This window comes from Notechis scutatus, chromosome Z (genome assembly GCF_049901735.1).
Source record: "Notechis scutatus isolate UNSWTSFEM ecotype Mainland chromosome Z, rNotScu1.2, whole genome shotgun sequence".
Lineage (NCBI taxonomy): Eukaryota > Metazoa > Chordata > Lepidosauria > Squamata > Elapidae > Notechis > Notechis scutatus.
In genome coordinates this window covers 499,994-519,100 of record NC_142025.1, presented here as the reverse complement: position 1 = coordinate 519,100, position 19,107 = coordinate 499,994, and the positions used below count along the sequence as shown (strand labels likewise).

Below are 19,107 nucleotides of genomic sequence, written 5' to 3'. Positions count from 1 at the left end.
TTATCCCTTTTTCATAGTAATAATTTAAATAAGAACAATAATCTAATTTAAATAATAATAACAATAATAACAACAGAATAATAAACAAGACCATCATAATCATTCATTTCATAATTAAAACAGTTTATAAGAGCAAGCAAAAAAGATATTTTAGAGAATGGGGGAAATGGATGCAATTTTCAGTAAAACCGATTATTTCCCCACCAAGGAAACCCTTTACACTTTACAGATTAAGGAGATAGGTAGGTAGGGAGGTAGGGAGAGAGAGAGAGAGAGAGAGAGAGAGAGAGAGAGAGATAGGCAGGAAGGCAGGCAGGCAGGCAGAAATATATAGAAATAGATATAGATATAGATGTAGATTAGATATACAGATATCTATATCTATCATCTATCTATCTAAATCTGTATCTATCTATAGATGGATATATTCTATTCTATTCTATTCTATTCTATTCTATTCTATTCTATTCTATTCTATTCTCTCTCTCCCTCTCTCTCTCTCTCTCTCTCTCTCTCTCTCTCTGTATCTATCGTTCCTCCGGACTGCAGGGGCCGCTGCTTCCGATGGGAGCCCAACCTCCCCCCGCCGAGGAGCGCATGCGCAGTGGCCGATCCGCCCTGCGTAGGCAGGGCTCGCCCGGCGTTGGAGTGCGTCGCGTCGCCGGGGCGCATGCGCGGAAGCTGCACCTAGCGGGCATCGGCCATGGCTGAGTGGACGCCTGCCCAGGTGAGGGTCAGCCATGGGAGGGAGGGAGGGAGGAAGGGGAGGGGCAGAAGGGGGAGTCCTGAGATCCAGGTTGGCTTTTGAGGGTGGGTGGGTGGGTTGGGGAGGGTGTCTTTAGATGCTGAGCTGCAGCCTCTTTGGGGGAGCCCTGAACCCCGGCAAGAGTGCCCCCGAGCATGTGCAGAGTGCACAGCCTTTGCAGCAATGCCCCAAGCCCCACCCCACCCTACCCCCAATTTGGTAGGGGGCTCTTTAACCCCCAGATGGGATGCCCTCTCTTTGGGGACCCCCGAACCCCAAAGGGCGGGGTGGAGATGGCTCCTTTTTGGGTGGGGGTCTCCCCCAAAAAGGGAGCCGTTGGGGGAACTCCTGAGCATGTGCAGAAGGCATGCAAAAGAAAAAGGATCTTCCTTGGGAGGGGGGGAGATGGCTCCTTTTGGGAGGGGGCAGGCTGGATTTGGGGGTCTTTAACCCCCTCTTTGGGGACACCCGAACCCCCTTAATTGACAGCTTCAAGTGGTGGGGCAGGAGGGTTCCTGAGCATGTGCAGAAGACTCAACAATACACCAAGCCCTCCATTTTGGGGAGGGGGCTGTTGGGAGCAGCAGGCAGGATCCCTCTTGGGAGGGGGGAGAGCTGTCAATTTGCTTCTTTTTGAGGAGGGGTCTTTAGGGGGCATTGGGGGACATGGCTGGCTTTTGGGGTGGGGTAGGGGCTCCAGAAGCCCCAGCTGGGCTGCTGCCTCTTTGCGGACCCCCTCTCCCGAACTCCTGATTGACAGCCTCAAGGGAATGTCAAGGAGGCCCCTGAGCAAGTGCAGAGTGCTCAATAATGCAACCCCCCATTTGGGGAGGGGGCTGTTGGGAGCATCAGGCAGGATCCCTCTGTGGGGGAAAGCTGTCAGATGGCTCCTTTTGTGGATGGGAGCAGTCTAGGGGCCTCTAGATGCCCCAGCTGGGCTGTTCTCTCTTTGGAGACACCCCACGAACCCCCTGATTGACAGCCTCAAGGAAGTTTCAAGAATGCTCCTGGGCATGTGCAGAAGGTATGCAAAAAAAAAAAAAAGAACCCCGTTGGAGAAAGGGGGATGAAGTTTGCCCTGCAGTTGTTAAATGAGTCACCCGGTTGTTAAGTGAATCGGGCTTGTCAGAAAGTTGCAAAAGGGGATCGGGTGAGTCCGGCACACTGCAAGCATCGTAGATACGAGTCGGTTTGCCCAGCTTCCAGATTCTGATCATGTTGACCATGGGAATGCCACGACGGTCGTAAGTGTGAGACACGGTCCTAAGTTCCCTTTGTTCAGGGCCATTGTACCTTGCAACAGTCACTAAATGGACACACAACTGTCATCAATACGAGACACTTGCCAAGCGTCCAAATTTTGATCACGTGACAGTAGGGATTCCGCGATAGTTGTAAATGCAAACAATGGTCCTAATTGTTGATTTGGGGGCGTATCTTCGAGCCATTGCTAGAGGGATGGTTCTAAATCAAGGACTCCCAGTCATGGTCTGTCCGTTCTCCTCTGGGTTATCCCCGGCCAACCCTTTTCCCTTCCGTCGTCGTTGAACACGGTGCTGACTTTCTGATCTTCCTCCCCGGCTAGGCGTGGGAATGGGAGGTGGAGCCTCAACACCTGGCACCCTTCCAACCTCCTGCCCTCTTCGACCAATCAGCTGAGCGAGAGATCTATCCAGCGGCCGAGATCTCCCTCTGGACGGTGGTGGCTGCCCTCCAAGCGGTGGAGAGGAAGGCGGACACCTCGGCCACTCGCCTGCTCAACCTCGAAAGCCGAACGGCCACGGCCGAGAAGAAGATCTTCGAGTGCGAGAAAACGGAACTCGAACTCGGCAGCCACCTGGCGGCATTGGGCACCCTGATCCAGGAGTACCGGGCGCTCCAACGGCGCCTGGAGAACGTGGAGAACCTCCTGAAGAACCGCAATTTCTGGATTCTGAGGCTCCCTCGGCCCGAAAGGGGAGATCCCCAAGGTAAAACAAAAGCACATGAACGGGTGCAAATTCCGCCTGCGCCTGGTGGGGGCTCGCTCCGTCCGTGGCACGGGGTCTCCAACCTTGGGAATTTTAAGGCTTATGGACTTCAACTCCCAGAATTCCTCAGCCGGCCTTGCCAGCTGAAGAATTCTGGGAGTTGAAGTCCATAAGCTGTAAAATCCCCCTGGTTAGAGACCTTGCACCATGGGACCGAGCGAGCCACCTATGTCACCCTGAATGTATCCACAGTCGGCCAGCATGGCCGGCTGGGGAATTCGGGGTGGAAGTCCGCCCTTCTCAAAGAATGCTGGCTAGGAGATTTTTGAAATTGAAGTCCATCCCTCTTAAAGCATGTCTGGCTGGGGGATTCTGGGAGTTGGAGTCCTCCCCTCTTAAAGCATGGCTGCCTGGGGGATTCTGGGAGTTGGAGTCCTCCCCTCTTAAAGCATGGCTGCCTGGGGGATTCTGGGAGTTGGAGTCCATCCCTTTTAAGCATGGCCAGCTGGGAAAAGGCTGTTCTTGGAAACTGGGAACAAGGCGACCTTGGTGAGATGTTGGACAGCTGGGCTCCGATTTCAGGTCCCCGTGACGTTCGACGAGGAGCAAGCGGTGAATTTTTCCACGCCCGAATGGGCCAAACTGGAGGACTGGCAGAAGGAACTTTACCGGAACATCACGAGAGGAAGCTACGAGCCGCTGGTCTCTCTTGGTAAGAGCCGGTTTTGCCTGGAGGGTAATTCGTATCCTTGCTTTAGACCAGCGAGCTGCAGCCTACGACGCGGGACCAAACCATTTGCCACCAGGCCGTAGAAGTGGAACCATCCCCTCTTTCCTAATAATTAATCCCATAGGACCCCACTGTCTGTTTCCCCCTCCTCCTCCATCACCTCTTGTTCCTCCCTCCCTCCCTCCCTGGTAGCACTGATGTTGTTACCTAGCTGAGTCATGAGATGTTTGCAAGGAAACCATCCAACTCAGAGAGCACCAAGGATGCCACAATCCTCTTCCTCTTCTTCTTTCTCCTCCTCCTTTCAAACCGTCCTCCCTGCTAGCACTTGAGGATGCTCCCTAGTTGAATCATGAAATGTCTGCAAGGAAAACATCCAACTCAGAGAGCAGCAAGGACGCCACAATCCTTTTCTTCTTTTCTTTTCCTTTCTTTTCTTTCCTTCTTTCCTTCCTTCTTTTCTTCTTTTTCCTTCTCCTTCCTCCTCCTCCTTTCAGAATCAGAATTCTTTATTGGCCAAGTGTGATTGGACACACAAGGGATTTGTCTTTGGTGCAAATGCTCTCAGTGTCCATAAAAGAAAAGATGCATTCGTCAGAGAGTCAATAATAATAGTCACAGGGTACAATAAGCAATCAAATCATGCTAGGAAACAGTCAATATAGATCATAAAGATACAAGCGACCAAGTTAAAGTCCTACAGTCACAAGGGGAGGGACGATAAGGAGTGACGAGAAGATTAATATTAATAGTAGTGCAGACTTTGTAAATAGTTGGACAGTGTTGAGGGAATTATTTGATTAGCAGAGTGATGGCATTGGGGATAAAAACTGTTCTTGTGTCTAGTTGTTCTGGTGTGCAATGGTCTATATAGCATCGTTTTGAGGGAAGGAGTTGAAACAGTTTATGTCCGGGATGTGAGGGGTCTGTAAATATTTTCACAGCCCTCTTTTTGACTCAGGGTCCTCAATTTCAAACTTTCCTCCCTTCTAGCACTGATAATGCTCCCTATTTGGGTCATGAGATGAAACAGATAACCGATAATCAGAGTTGGAAGGGGCCTTGTAGGTCATCTAGTCCAACCCTCTGCCCAAGCAGGAGACCCTACACCATTTCTGACAGATGGGAGTCCAGCCTCTTCTTGAAATCTCTTGTCTGCAATGAAACCACTGAACTCAGAGAGCACCAAGGACCCCACTGTTTGTCGTCATCGTCCCTCCTCCCTATGAACCTCCCATCCTTTCTAGCACTGATGTTGTTCCCTAGTCGGGTCACAAGACGTCTGCAAAAAACAAAAACAAAATACAGCCAGCTCAGAGAGCAGCAAAGACACACACACACACACACCCCGCAGTTCAACCTGGAGCTACAAAGATTCTGTTCTGACCTAGGCTTCCCAAAAGCACGAAGCAGACCTGATAAAACCCCTTTTATTTAGGTTAAAGGGAATTCCTCTCCAGCAAAGTCCCAGCCAACCGTCTTTCGAGAGATCTCACAACTACAGGCCTTTATCAGGCTTGGAGGGTTGTCAGGCCGATAGCTTCCAAATGCCACACTGTAGCAGCAATTGCTTGAGAAGAAGTCAGGAACAGATCTTCACCCGAATGACTTGAACTACTTGTCCCCTGCCAACCCCACTTCCCTTTCGCTCCTCTTTATTCCCTCTGGGAGGGGCCATTCACCATCCACCTGTGCCCTTACTCCTGAGTTGACCCTTGTTCCTTAACTGTTCCCTTCTCCTGGCAGCTCTGCGCATGTGCACATTGGGAACAGGCTCCGGCTGTTCTTCTTCCCCACTTATCTCTGACTCAGAAGGCAGCTGATAACTGTCAGACGGCCCTGACCCCATATCTGCCCCAACAGCAGAGCCCTCCCCAGACTCCAGGACTGGCCCATGTTCCTCCACCACCTCCTCACTGTCCGAGTCTGCCGACAGCTCCGACAGCTGCTGGTGGGCCGCAAGAGATTCCTTTCCATCGGCTTAAACCTCTCTTCTTTCTTTTTCATTCTCCAGACTCTGCCATCGCCAAGGCTGATGTCCTTGCACCCCAGGTGGGTCCGGGGTCAGTGCCCCACGTTGTGGATCAGCCCTCGGCGGGGGGAAAGGGACTCCCCCCGGCACCCAAACTAGGTGCGTGAAACGATCGAACGGGGCGGCTTTCACTTTGCAAATTTTTCCTCCCGGTTCCAGTGGGTTTGAAATCATGGTTCCTTTTCTTTTTTTTTTTTTTAACCCATCTCTGATCATTCTTCGAAGCCCACCCACCCACCCCTAATTCCTGGGGATAAAAGGGGATCCTTCCTTGGGAGCAAGGGAAGTAAAAATCAGAGTGTCTAAAAAAGGGCTGAAGGGACCTTGGAGGTCTTCTAATCTCACCCCCTTTCCAAGATTTGGTGGGAGGGGGCTGGGTTAGTCTCCAAGAGCAGAGCTTTCCCCCCTCCCTCCCCACTTCAGGCCAACAATGGGGTACCTTGCAAGCATCGGGGGTCCTCAGGCTCCCCCAGAGGCGGGCTAGGAGTTGGTCCATCTTCTGAAGCATTCTTGACGGCCTCAAAAAGATGAGCTACTTACGGCCTGTCTCTGTAAATATAGACCCCCCACCTGCAGACGTTTCATGACCCAGCTAGGTAACCTCCTCAGTGCTGGGTGTGAGGTTCACAGGAAGAGAAGGACGACTGTGGGGTCCTTGGTGTTCTGTGAGCCTAGTAGTTTCCTTGCCTTAGACGTCTCATGACCCAGCTAGGTAACATCACTGCTAGGAGAGTTTTCCCTTCCCCAACTTTCCTGGGCATGTCATGATTCGCACTCATTGCCATGGTTTGCCTCTAGGTTGCCTCTTGATGTCTGGCAGCATTTGGAAACTGGTGCTTTCTGAGCTGCAGACGTTTCGTCACCCAGCTAGGTAACATCATCAGTGCCGGAAGGGAATAGGGTTTGCAAAGAACAGGAGGAGAAGAAAGGGGGAAAGGCTGTGGGGTCCGTGGTGCCCTCTGAGCTGGGTGGTTTCCTTGCAGATGTTTCATGAGCCAACTAGGGAACATAATCAGTGCTAGGAGGGAAGATTAGAAACCATATCCTGTTCCTTTCCAGCACTGCTGTTACCTAGTTGGGTCATGAAACGTCTGCAAGAAAACCACCCAGCTCAGAGAGCACCAAGGACGCCACAATCCTTATCTTTTTCTTCCTTTCTTTCTTGTTCTCCTCCCTCCTCCTCCTCCTTTCAAACCCTCCTCCCTTCTAGCACTGATGATGTTACTTAGTTGGGTCATGAAACGTCTGCAAGAAAACCACCCAGCTCAGAGAGCCCCAAGGACCCCTCATTTCAACCCTGAGACACAAAAATCTTCTCTTCTGTCAATAGCGTTATCTTCTATCAGCGGTGCCTCAGATAGAAAGTCCCTACAAAGAGTGGCGAGGACAGTGGAGATGACGATAGGAAGCTCACTTCCCGCCATTCAGGATGCTGCTTCTAAGCGCTGTGAGCTCAAAGCACTGTTAGAGACGGTCTGTTTCTGTCGCTCCCTTCTGGGAGGAGGGTTCGAAGTATTTCTAGCAGGACTTGCCGATTCTTTGTTCTGTAGGCCCTCCGTCCGGTTAACTCACAGGATTCGTTTCTCTCGCCACGTAGACATACACATCCGAACTAGACTGTGTTGTTTCTCTGTGTTATGCAATATATGTGGGTATATGCATCATTTTGTATTGATTTATTTATTTTAGTCACATTTAAGCAGCGTATAGTAGAGGTGGAGACCCTTTGACAAAATTTCATTTTAATGTACGCCGATTTGTAGTTTTGTAGAACTACAAAAGTTGTTTTGTAGTTCTGTTTCGGTACCTACCTGTGATCCTCCTTCCTAACAGCAGAACCGTTGACTTCCAAAGACGATCTCTTGTCCTGGATTAAGCAGGAGGAACCTCCCGGTCCCCGGAAGTGGAATCTGGAGAGGGAGTTCCCTGCCACTCTCGGTTACGGTGAGTCTGGTCGAATGGTCGCAGGCCTCCAAGAGAAGCCATCATGCCGTCTCCTTGGACGTTGAAATCACCACACTTCCTGGCATGGTTGACTAGGGGATTCTGGGAGTTGAAGTCCACTTCTCTTAAAAGCATATGCTGACGGGGGGATTCTGGGTATTGAGGTCCGCTTCAAAGCATGCTAGCTTGGGAATTCCGGGAGTTGAAGTCTACCATTTGTAAAGCATGAGGACTGGAGGATTCTGGGAGTTGGTTTGCCTGTCTTCAAGTGCCCAGGTCTGAGTAACAGGCCTTCAAAACATTTGCCCACCCCCCATTTTTCTTCTTCTTTCAAAGACAACCTCAGACATTAACTCTCCTTCGCTGCAAAACCTGTCCCTTTAAGGATTCCCTTCGATTTGGTTCCAGCTTCTGCCCCTGTTTTAACTGAGTTATTCCGTTCTCCTCTCTTCCAGACGAGAGCAGCACCAGAATCAAAAGCGAGGAAGAGAAGCTCCAAGAAAGTTTGAAACAAGCCTTGCCTGCCCGGCTCCCTGGAGCGCTCAGGGATGAGGCCTTCCAGGCCCCCAGATGCTGCCAGAGGCAAAGCTGCCCTCAGGGTCAACCTGCTGCTCCTCCCCCCACTCCCCAAAAGCCCCCCGAGGAGCCACCCCGCCCCAGTGAGAGAACCTGCCCCCAACCTGAGGCCACTCCGCCAGCAACCTGCTTGAAGGAAGGCCAGCTGAGATGCTTCAAGGGCCTGGATGAGCTTTCCCTGCCTCCAAGGATCCCCATGGGAGAGGAAGTGTACGGGGAGGGGCCAGGCCAGGGACCGAGTCCAGTGTCCCCCAGGTCCCTGAGCCCTACCTGTGCCCGGAGAATAACAACAGCTTCAGCGATGCGCCGTCTCCGAAACAGCCGGGCCGGCCGCACGCCTGCTCCCTCTGCCCAAAGAGTTTCCGGCTCAAGACCAGCCTGCTGATCCACCAGAAGACCCATGCCGTGGGGAAGAGCGATAGCCCCTTTGTGTGCTCTGAGTGTGGCTGCGGTTTCAGCCACCAGGCTCAGCTGACTCGGCACCAGGCCATCCACGCGGACCGGCCGCACCAGTGCTCGGAGTGCCACAAAGCCTTCAAACGCAAGTCCAGCCTGGTGGTTCACCAGAAGACGCACCGTGAGCGGCCGCGCCCCTTCCAGTGTCCCCAGTGCAACAAGACCTTCATCAGGAAACAGCACCTGGACGACCACACCCGCACCCACACGGGGGAAAAGCCCTACCAGTGTCCCGAGTGCGAGAAGCGCTTCGCGGAGAAATCCAAGCTGACCAACCACTACCGGATCCACACTGGGGAGCGGCCCTACCGCTGCGGGCAATGCGACAAGCGCTTTGTGCGTGCCCACCACCTGGTCAAGCACCAAAGCAGCGTCCATCAAGCCGGGGCTAAGCTGTACTCCTGTCGCGAGTGTGGACAGAGTTTCAGCCATTCTCAGGCCTTCCTCAGCCACCAGGCCAGCCACGCCAACGGTGAGAGGCGCCACCGTTGCACCGAGTGCCTCAAGACCTTCGCCCGCCGGAAGTACCTGCTGGAACATCAGCGCATGCATACGGGAGAGAACCCGTATGCCTGCCCACACTGCGGCAAGCACTTCCGATACAAGCAGTCACTAAAGCAGCATCTGCGCATGCACCGGGAGCAACTGCCCCCGCCACCTGGGCCCGCTGTGCCACCAAGCTTGCCAGTCACCAACCCCCTAGAGAGAGACTCCTCTTTGAGGCCAACCCACCCATTGGGACCTGAAGCTGGACCCCAAGGGGTCATTTGTGCCAAATGAACCGCTGGGCTAGAATTGGCCCGCTTAGTGGGCCAGCTGAGATCCTCCCCACCTTCCATGGGGCAGCCCCAACGCTTCTTCTCTCCCCACGGAGAGGCGCCTCCTTCTTGCTTGCCTGATCAGGACCGTGTGGGGTCCTGTGGAATAAGCCCAGCTCCCAGCATTCAAAACACGCCAGCTGTCTCGAAATATTTCTTTGATGGAGAGACAGCTGTCGAAAGACACTCCTTGTGCTGCATTGCACTGCGAGTCCTGGCCGAACCGGGTTGGGGGGGGAAGAATCACGCCTAAAATGTGGTGTCCACCTACCCTCTTGGCTCCATTACCTGGTCTAGCACCGAAGGCCGGCCTGCTGGAGTCAAAAGGATGTGGTTCCCTCACCTCCAGGGAGAAAGATGCAGACACTGAGGTTGCCGCGCACGGCTGTGATTTTCCACCCTGCCCTCCACACTTTGCTCGACGATCAGAGGTGCGTTTGAAAGCACTTTGGGTGCCGTGGGTACGAAAGACAGCCGGAAAGTTGGAATTGACTGTCCCCGCCGCCTGTTTCTCTTCTCCAGTGGGCCATGCGGGGCAGCTATCCGTGGCCAAACTTCAGAACAGCTCCACCTTCTCGGTCCACTCCGCAGAGATACCCTTAATTCACTGCTGTCGATCAAGTTGCATTATCAAACTCCTGGTTTACCGTTTTTCGGCCGGTGTTGACCTGTGCCAAAAAGCTCTTTTTGCTGAAGGCTTGGCTGTGCTTTTCAGTGTGGTACATTTATCGCCCAGACTCGACGGGCTCCTGGTTCGTCTCCCCTCTCTGCCTGTTCAGACACCGGCATGAAATCTCGAGTTTTGCCTTGTCGCTCCAAATTCTTTTGTCACCAAGAGGATGTCGCCTTCACATCACTCTCTCCAGCCCTGAAAATATTCCCCCCCCCACACACAAAAAAGAGTACTTGGAAAGCGACCCTAAAATCATGGCCATAAACCGAGACCTCCAGCCCGCTTCCACACCAAGTTCTCACTACCTTAAATCCAACTGTATTACAGGTAGTCCTCAACATACAGCAGTTCATTTCGTGACCATTCAAAGCTACAGTGGCGTGAGAAAAGTGACTTATTACCGTTTTTCACAAATACAACTGTTGCAGCATTGCCAGGGTCGCGGGATTCAAAATTTAGGCACTTGCAAACTGGTGTGTACTTGTAACAATTGCAGTGTCTCTTGATCCTTTTGCGACCTTCCGACAAGCAGAATCAATGGGGAAGCCAGATTCACTTAACAACCGTATGACTGAGCAACTGCAGTGATTTATGTAACGACGGTGGACAGAAAAGGTCGTAAAATGGAGAGAAATGTAAACCAGGGGAAAAGACTGCGTCCCCCAGTGCAGGGGTATCAAACTCTAGGCTCATGGGCCAGATCCAGCCTGCAGGTGCTTAGATCTGGCCATCCTGGAAACAGCAAAGGACCTGCCTGTGGTGCCTCTGTCAGCGAAAACGGAGCTCAGGAGGGCCGCAGGTGGCCCTCCTGAGCTCCATTTTTACTGGCAGAGGGTTGCAGGAAGCTGTCGCAGCTGGAAATGGGAGCTCGGGAGCTGGCAGAGCGCTCGGGCCACCACAGGTACCCCTGACACGAGTGACGGCCACACCAACCCTGATCACACCTACCACAACCCTGATGTACCCCTCAGTGAAATTGAGTTTGACCCCCCTGCCCTAGTGGCATCTTGCAAAGTGGTAAGTGGTTCCAAAGTTGAGTGCAAGCAAGTTGGATTATCCATTCGATACTCTGGAATGGTGTGATCAGGCCCAGTTCTCACCTTCCAAGGTGCCACAACTGTGTGTAGATAGTATGTGGAGCAGGAGGAGAGCAATTGCTACCAAGCCTATCCTTGCTCCGTTCTATGTCTGTTGGCCAAAACACTGATGCATGGCTTCCTAAGGCCCAATACAGGTAGTTTTTGACTTATGACGAGTTGCTTAATAGCCATTTGGAGTCATAACCAGCCTTGAAAAGTGGGCTTACAACTCTGATCCAAGTTCCGGCAACCACCCTCTTGTGTGGTCGCATCATCACACATTGAGCTGTTGGCAATACGGCCGCAGCATCTCACGAAGACATAACTGCATTCAGCGAAGGTTTTGTTGAACACTGGTACTTAATTTCCGCTTTTTGGCAAAACAGCGCCATGGCAAACGAGGGGTTCACTTACCAACTGCAGTGATATGCCGTACTGAGTTGACCAAATAAATTGTACTACGTGTGATACCAAACTGGCATTTTGCATCCATTTTACCATACAAGGCAGATAGTTCCTACAAAATCTTTTTTTCAACCCTTTTGACTTTTCCTGATACAACACAGCTTCCAGTACATCACATACACACACACACACACACACTTTCTCTGATTACAATCAAGGGGGAAAATATAAGACCATTTGGTCTAGTGGTTAAGGCACCAGGTTAGGAAGCTGGAAAGTACGTTCTAGTCCTGTCTTAGACATGAAAGTTGGCTGGGTGACTTTGGGTCAATTGCCAGAAAATGTGAGTTCTAGTTCTGCCTTTGGCACAAAAGCTGGCCAGGCGACTTTGGGCCAATCCTGGTGATTACCCATACCATCTTTATGATTTAAGGTGGGATTAGAACTCACCATCTCCTGGTAGTTGGCCAGTCACCCAACCAGCTTTCACGCCTAAGGTGGGACGAGAACTCACTGTCTCCTGGTGATTGGCTCAGAGTCACTCAGCCAGTTTTCACGCCTTAGGTGGGGCTAGAATAGTTTCCTGGTCCAAAGTCACCCAACCGGCTTTCACGCCAAAGATGGGATTAGTACTGTGTTCTGGTTTCTTGGTCAGCACCTTTGCACAATTATGTGCAAACTATTAAAACAATTCTTTTAACAGAAGACCAATATATAAGCAATCCTGGTTTAGGGACCACTATTGGGGCCAACAACTCAGTCACTAAATAAAGCAGTCCATAAGTGTGGGGGGGAAATCACAATTTTACTTTTTCCATTGATATGCAATTTAACTTAATTCTTCCTTTCATACTCAACTTTTAGCCTTCAATGAACCTAGCTACATTTTTTTTCATGTTTTAAAACATCTTTATTTCTAAAGAAATCAATTTTGTCCTCCAATGAACCAAAGATTTTAAAACATCTTTGATCTAACATGTATTAAGCGCCATCATGTTGTGTTACAGTACAAAAATAAAAGAATACAAAAATCAGTGTTTACAATTACAGTACTGTACCTGTAAACATCTATAGAAATCCCCTTCCAAAGATTAGTCTTTGCTGCGTTTTTTGAAATGTTGGACACTGAGACTGAGAAGGCTAGTGAACCGAGAATCTTCTGGCATCTCCTCTTTTTCATGGGGAGGAAGGAAGAGGTGAGCAAGAAATAACTGTCCGTAAAGAATTCACTAAGTTTTCTTTGCACATTTTTTTCTTCATCTCATTTATTTCCCTAGAACAAATGCATTTCTGACATAGCTTTCAAAAAATGTTCTACATTAGAATCCATACTTAATTTTCACGATGTTTCATTAACACGAGAAAACACCTATTGATACTTCCTGGGCTCCCGATGTAACTTTCCAAAATGTTCTACATTTCGATCCATACTCCCTAATTTTCTTAACATTTCATTAACATGAGAAAACACTGATCAATATTTTCACGTGATCAGTATTTTCACACGAACTTCCTGGGCCAAAATGTTCTACATTTGGGATCCATACTCCCTAATTTTCATTAATATCTGAGAAAACACCGGTCAATATTTCCACACAAGCTTCCTGGTCTCCCAGTGTAACTTTCCAAAATGTTCTTACATTTGGATCTATATTTCCTAATTTTCGTACCGTTTTGTTAACATCCAAGAAAAACGCCAGTCGATAGTTTCACCATGAATTTCCTGAACTCAAGTCTAGAATTTTATTTCTTCCTCCTCTTCCGCAAGGCCCTGGGCCTCCAATTCTTCTTTCAACTCGATCAATTCTTCATTGGAAAGCTCTCCCTCGGGGTAGGCGATCCATTTTTTCACATCTTCTGCATCTGCCTCTAAACTGAGGGCTTGGGTGAGCATCAAAATGTTGTGACTGATTTCCTCCAAATCTTCGTTTGGGTCAAAGCCTTCAAAATTATGGACGAGGAGAGCAAAACGTTTTAAGCACCGTTCCCAAATCCCTTGCATGCATTTCAGGCTGACGTCCTTCCAGGCTGTCGCGATGTTTTCAATACAGTGGCTGATATCGTACGCTTTCCAAAACTCGCGTAAGATCACCCCGTTGTCCTCTGTTGCGGCGACAGCCATGGCCAGCGTGGCCCGTAAATAGCACGCTTTGAAGGTCGAGACAGCTCCCTGATCCATGGGCTGCAGGAAAGGGCTGGTGTTTTTTGGTAGATAAACAACCTTCACGTCTGGATGGACATTGTCCAGGTGCGGGGGATATCCAGGGGTGTTGTTGAGGAGCAGAAGAATTCTAAAAGGGATTCTGTTTTGAAAACAATATTCCTGCACTTGGGGGATGAAGCAATTCACGAACCAATCCTCGAAGAAGACTTGGGTCATCCAAGCCTTCTGATCAGATTGATAATAAACGGGCAGGGTCTCCTGGCAGATATTTTCGCACATGGGAGGATCCTCCGATTTGTGAATCAGAAATGGCTTCAGCTTGAATCCAGCAACGTTTCCACCCAACAGCAAAGTGATCCTGTCCTTAAAGGCCTTGTATCCAGGCATTGCTTGGGCCTCTTGGTGAAGGTAGGTCCGTTCTGGCATTTTTTTCCAGAATAACCGGGTTTTGTCCACATTGAATATCTGTTCGGGCAAATAGTTCTCTCCTGTGATGAGATCGTCGAAGTCATCGAGGAAGCGTTGGGCTGCTATTTTGTCGGCATCCGTGGCTTCACCTGGCGGGTGTGCAGTGTGGTAATTAAACCTTCGCTGGAACCGCATGAACCAGCCGCGGCTGGCTGTGAACGTTTCAGTGCACTCCTCGCCCGCTCGTTCCTTCAGGGTGGCAAAAGGCTGCGTGCCTTGGCCTGAATGAGAGGGAGGCTGATGGGAATCCTTTTCTGGATCTGATCCTCGATCCAAAGCATCAAGAGTTTCTCCGTTTCGTGGATGAGACCTTTGCGTTGCCTGGTGATAATGGCTTTCGTCCCCGGTGATCCTTTCATGGCCTCCCTGATCCGCTCCTTGTTCTTCAAAATGGTGGAGATGGTGGAATGGGCCAGGCCTTCTTCTTGAGCGATGATGTTCACTTTCTTCCCGGCGTCGTAGGCTTTGATGATCTTCATCTTCAAATTCAGACTGATGGCCTTCCTGTGCTTCTTGCTGCGCTCTTCAGAGGAACCATGGCCCTTTCTCTTCCTCTTTGAGGACATGGCAAGCGAAAATAAGAGCCCGTTGCAAAATACTGTAGACAGAGAGAGAGAAAGAAAGAAAGAGAGAAAGAGAGAGAGAGAGAGAGAGAGAGAGAGAGAGAGAGAGAGAGAGAGAGAAATAAGAAATAATTTAAAAAATAGTTTAATTGTTCGAGAACAATTTAAGTTCAGTTTTAGGTGGGAGAAGCGCAAATATATATTTTCCTGATTTGGTAACAATTTCATTCCCTGGATCAAAGTATGTAAATCAGGTGTCCAATCTTGGCAACTTTTAAGACCTGTGGACTTCATCTCCCAGAATTCCCGAGACAACAAATACATGGATCATCACGACAATTGGGAGCACAGTGGCTTGTGTGGTTAGGATGCTAGGTTGGAGGTCAGGAAGCCTGCGTTTGAGACCCGGTGCTCTAGGGCGGGTAGAGTTCCCGTCTTTCCCTCCAGCTCCTATCGGTCTCCAAGTGGGCATCTCCCCAGGCAACGGTGATGTCACCGGCTAATCTAGTCAATACAGAAGTCCCTTGATGCTGCTGACACGAGCACGATGCAATCAAGCCAATCAATCCAGACTTCTCCCTCAAAGCACAAATGAACAGGCTTAAATTATCATATTATGCAATAATTCCGCTTGCTTGGATAGTCCATCAGGGTGGGAAATGCAGAAGGAAAGAGAGGAGGGCAACCAACACAAGGTGAATAAACTCAGAGCAGTCATGGTTGCATTACTGGAACAGCTGAAGGGCCAAATTATGCTGGAGAAGGCATAATTAATGGCCATTAACGGCCAACACTACCATTATTAATGGTCATTAATAATGACCGGTATCAATGGCCAACACTACTTTGATGGCACACAATCAAATCAAGGATAAATTGATTCCTCCAAGCACAATGGTTTGTCAAGTTGCCACTGAGCCCAGTACAAGTTATCCTCAACTTAACTACCGTTTAGTGACCGTTTGAAGTTATAACGGCAGTCAAAGAAGTGACTTATGCCTATTTTTCAAACTTACGAGTGTTGCAGCACCCCTGTGGTCACATGATCAAAATTCGGTAATTGGCATGTATTTATGACAGTTGCAGCATCCTGGGGTCAAGTGATCGCCTCTGGCGACCTACTGATAAGCAAAAGGGGAAGCCAGATTCACTTAACAACTCTGTTACCAATTTAACAACTCTGGTGATTCACAAAAACTGTGGGAAAAGGGCGTAAAATGGGGCAAAACCCCCTTAAGTGTGAGCAATGGAAATACTGGACTCATATTGCGGTCGTAATTCAAGGACTACCTGAAGCAGATCCTACCCTCCCCAACCTCTGCTCCTTGACATTCTTGACCAGGACTTGTGGGTTCCCTAGCCTACACCCTGGCAAGGTGGGATTACGGAGGTTAATTCAGTGGGAAGACCACATCTCAACAAAGAAACTACCATCACATCCAAAAAGAACATCAGAAGAACCCAAAATTCTCCCCTTACCAGAGCTAGGGCCTTCCCCAAAGAACAAGGAGTCCTGAGCACATGGGTCTTCCTGAAGTCCACAGAGATGTTCCTCAGAAATGGTAATGGTCTGATATTCTGTCAAGAAAGAAAGAAAAAGAAGAAAAGGAAGGAAGAGAAAGATGGAAGAAAAAGGAAAGGAAGGAAGGAGCGAGGGAGGGAGGAAAACAAATATATAAGGGCTTTCCAATTTATTACCTTGATGAAATGCACAATATCTGAAAATCCAACACCCATGGACACTGAGGACAGGAAGAGGTCTGAGGAACTTAGATCAGCTTAATCGATTGTGGGGTCCTTGATGCTCTCTGAGCTTGGTGGTTTTCTTGTGGACATTTCATGACCCAACTAGGTAATATCAGTGTAAGAAGGGAGGGAGGTTTCCTCTTTAACCTCACTCCCTTCGATCACGGATCATGTTCCCTGGTTGGGTTATGAAACATCTGCAAACAACCAAGCTCAGAGACCACCAAGGACCACCCAGCCCCCCTCTTTCTCCTCCTCTGCAAACCCCACACTTCCTAAAGTACTGATGATGTTGCCTACTCATGAAACGTCTGCAAGAAAACCACCAAGCTCAGAGAGCACCAAGAACTCCACCATTCAACCCTGAGCTTCAACTATTATTCTACCACTAACAAGGATACAAATGAAGAAATATCTAGATACCACAGCCTAGCAGGACTTCAAACACATGAGTTAAAATGGAGCCATATTGTTGAAGCGATATGCAGACTCTGTAAACCGTTTCGCACATGTGCACAGGGCTCCATCCTCTGTATCAAAGCTGATGAGCTGTGCTGTTTCTTAGCTCAGCTAAGGCGCGGCAATCCGCTTTGCACTACGTATCAGCTGAGCTAAAACGCCAAGGGAATATAGGAGAAGTAATGCTACACAGCTTACAACAGACAGGAGTACTTACCCTCACTAGGATCGTACTGCATGTGGTCTCTGTGGGATTCCCCGGGGCCCAAGCACACCTCCTCCATCTCCTCTTTAATCCCTGAAGGTATGTCTATATACTCCACTGAAGAACCTGGACACAGAAGAGAGGAAAACAGTGGCGTTGCTCTTCTCTTAACATCAAGCCATCTCGTGGACCGGAAGATGCGCGCCGAAACAGAACCAAGGAAGCAGGATAGGAGGATGCGGCCTGCAGTGTTCAGGTCAAAAAGATGGTTGGCAACAAGGTGAGATGAAGTGAAAGTTGATGGGACAGAGCTGGAGAAGGGCGCACTGAAACCAGGCAGGCTGAAGTATTCGGCCTAGGACAGGGGTGTCAAACTTCATTGAGGGCTGCATCAGGGTCGTGTATGACCTTGGGGGGCCGGGATGGGCGTGGCCACCTCGACGTTACTCCGGTCAGGGGCGCCTGTGGTGGGTCTGAACGCTGTGCCAGCGAAAATGGGCTCCCAAATACCGTTCTCGGCTGTGACGGCCTCCTGCAACCCTCTGCCAGCAAAAACGGAGCTCGGGAGGGTTGCGGGTGGCCCTTCCAACTCCATTTTTCCTGGCAGAGGCGCTGCAGGCCGGCCTTTTGCTGTTTCCATGGTGGCCCTGCGGGCCAAATCCAAACACCCTGTGGGCAGGATCTGGCTCCCGCACCTCGACTTTGACACCCTGGGTCTAGGAGATCGAGGAATGGTATCAAGGGATAGTACTGGAGGGATAGTGTAAAGAGAAACTTGGATAGAAAATAGGATCACACTTACCAAAGGAAACAAGTGCAGGGGGTTTAAATTAATGTTCAATTAGAATTTCAGCAGATAGGTGCCTGTTTAGTTAGCTATTAAGGTGCTGCCCCAACATCAGGAGACAATGAGTTCTAGTTCTGCCTTAGGCATGAACTTTTTGGGCTTATTACCAGGAGACACTGAGTTCTAGTTCCACTCAGGCACTAAAGCCAGCTGGGTGACTTTGGGCCAGTCCCTCTCTCCCAACCCAACCCACCTCACAGGGTCATTTTGTGGAAAAAACAGGAAGGGGAAGGGACATTAGAGATGTTCCCCACCTAGAGTTACTTATAAAGAAATCAAAGCTAATATATAAATAACAAATAAGCAGTACGGAGATGTCTGATTCATCCATATAAGCTTCCCATTTCTCTCCAGAATATGTCATTCCGACACGGTCCAGAGGGAAACAAGATCCTGGAATGTTCACCTCCTGGGTCAACAAATTTCGGGTCAATGAAGAAGACTGGCACTTATGGGGGGGGAAAAGCTCCCTTCTTTCTATGCCAACCACAATTCCAAGACACCAGCTATTCACCCTCGTGAAGTCCAGCACCAATCTCCTCGGGAGGCCTGGCGTTGCCACTGCCTTGAGGTCCTTCTACTTCTTCCTTCAGCCACAAAGAAACATCGACTGGAGCAACGGGGACTCTGAGTGGAGGAGAAAGAAAAAGTTGCCATAAACCCCGAGGTCAAAACCCGCGCAGTCTGAAGGTGACCAACCCTTGAAGTATCCATCCAGGTTCAAAATGAGGCGGTCGGCCTGCTTTCGGGCAAGCCGAGATTTGCAAAGGGATCAGCTGTCTTATCAGTTGCTGATTGGCTTCTGTGTACAATTCGTGGTGCTGGTGGTCAAAGCCCGTATCATCTTCTTTTAGTGACCCCATAATCCCTTGCATCGGGGTGGAGTCTGGGCAATGGAATGGAGCAGAGTGTCTACTGGCCGGAGGCCCTTCCTGTCGCCAATGAAGAGCTCTATTCCAATTGTGCCCAGAGAGAAAAATAACAGCTTCTACCTAGGATCGAACTCACAGCCTCCTGACTGTGAGGTGAGAGCTCCACCTCTAGGCTGCCGTACCACTCTTGTCAAAACCCTATCTTGACTGGTTATCTGAAGGACCAAGAGCACCAAGGACTCCACAGTCGTCCTCCCTCTCCTCTGCTTCTTCTTCTTCCTCCTCCACTTCACAACTCCCCCTCCTTTTAGCACTGATGATGTTCCCTACTTGGGTCAGGAAATGTCTGCAAGAA

At 49.8% G+C, this 19,107-nt stretch overlaps 2 protein-coding genes across 2 annotated transcripts; one reads left to right on the top strand and one right to left on the bottom strand.

Annotated features, from left to right (window-relative positions):
- The first annotated feature begins 641 nt into the window (after positions 1 to 641).
- LOC113423564 (zinc finger protein 783-like) lies at positions 642 to 11,498 on the top strand. The gene is given in 9 exon segments (XM_087947931.1): positions 642 to 727; positions 2,331 to 2,689; positions 2,691 to 2,715; positions 3,298 to 3,427; positions 5,460 to 5,576; positions 7,311 to 7,421; positions 7,877 to 8,218; positions 8,221 to 9,162; positions 9,165 to 11,498. Coding segments are annotated over 9 exon segments (2,085 nt in total). The 5' UTR covers positions 642 to 703; the 3' UTR covers positions 9,200 to 11,498.
- Positions 11,499 to 12,313: 815 nt separating this feature from the next.
- Positions 12,314 to 18,535, bottom strand: LOC148128729 (putative CENPB DNA-binding domain-containing protein 1). Its single transcript, XM_087947940.1, has 4 exons — positions 18,395 to 18,535; positions 17,046 to 17,159; positions 16,103 to 16,201; positions 12,314 to 14,658 (listed from the first exon to the last, which is right to left on the bottom strand). The coding sequence occupies exons 2-4, from the start codon at positions 17,110 to 17,112 to the stop codon at positions 14,252 to 14,254; spliced, it is 573 nt and encodes a 190-aa protein (XP_087804066.1). The 5' UTR covers positions 17,113 to 17,159; positions 18,395 to 18,535; the 3' UTR covers positions 12,314 to 14,251.
- Positions 18,536 to 19,107: the final 572 nt, after the last annotated feature.